The 3,396-nt window shown below is 35.5% G+C and overlaps 1 protein-coding gene across 4 annotated transcripts; it reads left to right on the forward strand.

Moving 5' to 3' along the window:
• Positions 1-2,047, forward strand: LOC137711585 (B3 domain-containing protein At4g01580-like). 4 transcript variants are annotated; one of them, XM_068450854.1, is made up of 4 exons: positions 1-227; positions 369-840; positions 1,078-1,124; positions 1,321-2,047. In XM_068450854.1, exons 1-4 carry the CDS (start codon positions 120-122, stop codon positions 1,564-1,566), a joined length of 873 nt encoding a protein of 290 aa, XP_068306955.1. In that variant the 5' UTR covers positions 1-119; the 3' UTR covers positions 1,567-2,047. The 4 variants fall into 4 exon arrangements, with proteins under 4 accessions (XP_068306955.1, XP_068306963.1, XP_068306949.1 ...); XM_068450862.1 differs by having other exon boundaries at positions 369-837; XM_068450848.1 differs by having other exon boundaries at positions 3-227; positions 369-837; positions 1,078-1,199.
• Positions 2,048-3,396: the final 1,349 nt, after the last annotated feature.

Below are 3,396 nucleotides of genomic sequence, written 5' to 3' on the forward strand. Positions count from 1 at the left end.
TTGAGTGGATTGGTTGGTTTTACATTTATTTCATTTTTCATCTAACAATTTCATTCATTGTGACCTTCTCCTAATTCACCGCCAGATTAGAACAAGAAAATACTGCAATTTCTTCACCAATGGCTTGTTTAACCCAGGAAACTGATGACTGCCCGACCACATATTCCCCTACCACTCCCCATTTCTTCAAGATCATTGTAAATGACACTTCCAAATACAACAAAATTGTAAGCACCTCTCTCTTTCTCTCTCATGTTTGCTGCAGTAGTTAGGTTATATGGTATTGACATGATTCATTTCTTAGACACAAAAGATCAACTAATTTTTCACACTTCAAAATTAAAGTCGAAACTTTCTCTGTTTTGCAGAAAATTCCAACGAAATTTGTGATGAAATATGGAGATGGTCTGTCAAATTCAGTAGTTCTTAAGGTTCCAAGTGGTTTGGAATGGGAGATGGAACTTAGAAGATATGATGGTGAGGTTTGGTTTGAGAAAGGTTGGCCAGACTTCTCACATTTTTACTCTCTAGACTTTGCTTACTGGCTAGTTTTTGGGTGCGAAGGGAACTCAAAATTCCTGGTTCGCATATTTGATAGAAGCTGCACAGAGATTGACTATCCACTACAAACTCCTGAGGAGGAAGAAACTGATGAAGATTCCATTTCCACTAATTCTGATCATGATTCTAGTGATGATGCTCGTGATGATTATGAGGCTTATTCTGGCGATGATTCTGTTCAAATCTTAGACGAATTTTCACCCTGCCAAAGAGAAACAAAAGGGAGATCTCCATTTCCGTGTCCTCGACCTTACAAGGAGAATATAACAAGTTCAGGTGGTAAGGCAAAAACCAATATCAAACTTGTACAATGTGGTTCCATAGCTATACATACCAATTAGAAATTCTGATTCTGTGAAATGATGCTCAAGATATCAATGAAAAACAAAGATCCACAATGACAGATATCAGAAGCGGAAGTTACAAATTTTAATTTTATTCCCTATTTTTTTCCTTATTGTGTTTTCTGCGTCATTCTTGTTTAACTTAAAATATCCTCATTATATTCTTTAACAGGCAAAGCTGGTCCCTCTGCAAGGGCAAAGGCTAAAGCTCTTCAGATGGTTAGTTCCTTTACATCTGAATACCCTTTTCTCAAGGTTGCCATGCAGCCCACATATCTCCAATATTGCTATTTGGTAAGCTTGCGATAAAGCCCTCAAAAATTTGGTTAACATATCTATCCCTGCCGAGAAAATTTAATCGTAAGCAGTCTTGCCTAAATTATTGACTTTCTGCATTACCCCTTTGTTTTTCCAGAGCTTGCGATCCAAGTTTGTCAAGAAACATCTTAGCAAGACTTGTGATCATGTCTTCCTTCGGCGTTCAGATGGGAGAACTTGGCGTGTCAAACTAGAACAATATGAGACTGGAAGATGCAGATTGCTGAGTGGTTGGAAGAAATTTGTGCAAGAGAATAGTTTGGCGATTGGTGATGTGTGTGTCTTTGTGTTGATTGACAACATCAAACCTTTGTTCAATGTTATCTTCTTCCCCACCGCGTAGAAAGCTGCAAATTGCACCTCCAATAATTGCAAGAGAAGAGTGATGGATGAAGTCTTTGAAGTTGAATATTGCAACATGAATACTACCTAGTTTAAGATCATTATATATATAGTTCTTTATGCAGAAGTATCTAGTTAGTTCTTGATTTCTTTCTATTAGAAAGAGAAGCAACAAGATGATCGGTCGAGTCTCCTACTGTCTTGGGCATTCCCTAAATTTCTAGTCTACTTTATGATTGATCATTCTGTTTATTCAAATATTAGTTAATCTGTGCATGTTTACTTTCCTTTATTAATCCATCATGTTCTTGGTTCTCCATTGAAGCAGATTGAGCCAGTTTTTAATATTATTTATCATGTTCGAGCCTTTGTTTGATGTACTCGGCAAGTTGTGGAACGATATCGGTTGTGAAATTTGACTGGAAATCCTTTCAGCTTTAAACAAATCCAAGGTTTTCAACAAAACTCAGGGGATACAATAAAAACATCATATACTTCTAACACTGCAAATGGAATGGAAATGTTTAATGAAAATGTTTGCCATGCTGATGGTGCACATATGTTGCCTGAAAATGTTTGATTATCCTAACTGTAACTTACATATTTATTGGAATCCTTTTAGTACTTTGCAATAATATACAGCACAAGGTTGGCGATAATTCTTCTTCTTCACTGATGATTCGGGTTGACTTGAATCCCAAGAGGTTTGAGAAAGGTATTGATAATTTTTGTCCATTTTGATTTACCATGACTTAACAGGTAGTTTACTGGGATAAAATGGAAAACATTTATACTAACAACAATATTTCTCTGGTTTTGGCTCGGAGATTTGGAGTCAGTTATTTTGTCAATCTGAAGGACAATGACAAACCCATACAGAAGATGAAAAATTATGGCGTTCTTAGTGGATGTCGTCGTATATATCAAAATAGATAATCAAGTTTTACAGCTTTCTAACTTATAAATTTGATGTTATTACTAAGATGACCAATGGTGGAGTTCACAGGAGGATAGCAAATCCCAAGTTTGTGCACAGTCAATCTTCTAAATCAGGTTCAATTGTGCCTCAAATACGCAATTCTCAGAGTTATTTTATATATTGTCTTGCACCATTTCCTTTTCTACTTATGGTACAAGAAATCCGGATTCAAGTTTGAATCTTTGTGCAGGTACATTTTTGTCACATCACCAACTACTACTACTACTACACCTGAGGGACAATTAAACAATCGTATTCTCAAATCCATACAAAAAAAAAAATCATGTAAATTGTAATAGTTAGGACATAGAAATTTCGATTTGTATGGTACATATATATAGACTCTTAATGTAAATCTAATAGAATATATATGAAACTAAAAAACTTATTTCACCATGTGAATTTAATTGCTTTGATTGATTTCTAAATAATTTAGAAACGGGTGTGTTAAATTGTGGGTTACGATTTGAAAACCCGTAGTAGAGCGCGGGCATATTTGCTAGTTATCCCCAAAAAGTGTAAGCCATTTCAGTAGCCAGTACAATTCTAGCCGGGTTTGACATTTTCCTGTAAAATTCTAGGATTTATGTCAATAATTTCTCAGTCTAACTGTCTAAGTAGTTAGGCCATCTCCAACCGAAAGGTCTAGAGAGCCAGAAGGTCGAAAATAGCCCGAAAATCATCTCCAACCGAGGACCAGGCTAAAGGACCAACCGGCCGACCCTGGCAAAATTTGCCCTTTTTTTGTAATTTTTTTTTTTTTTTTACAAAATTTAAAAAAAAATCTTTTTTTTTTTTCCTATAACTTCCTAAGCCATTAAACAACATTAAATAACATGAAGTAACATGAAA

The sequence above is a fragment of the Pyrus communis genome, chromosome 1, assembly GCF_963583255.1.
Source record: "Pyrus communis chromosome 1, drPyrComm1.1, whole genome shotgun sequence".
Taxonomy (NCBI): domain Eukaryota; kingdom Viridiplantae; phylum Streptophyta; class Magnoliopsida; order Rosales; family Rosaceae; genus Pyrus; species Pyrus communis.

Coding starts and splice junctions, on each gene's coding strand:
- LOC137711585 (XM_068450840.1), top strand. CDS start 120: ATGGCTTGTTTAACCCAGGAAACTGATGACTGCCCGACCACATATTCC. Junction 228..368: donor CTTCCAAATACAACAAAATT/GTAAGCACCTCT, acceptor TCTGTTTTGCAG/AAAATTCCAACGAAATTTGT. Junction 841..1,077: donor GAATATAACAAGTTCAGGTG/GTAAGGCAAAAA, acceptor ATTCTTTAACAG/GCAAAGCTGGTCCCTCTGCA.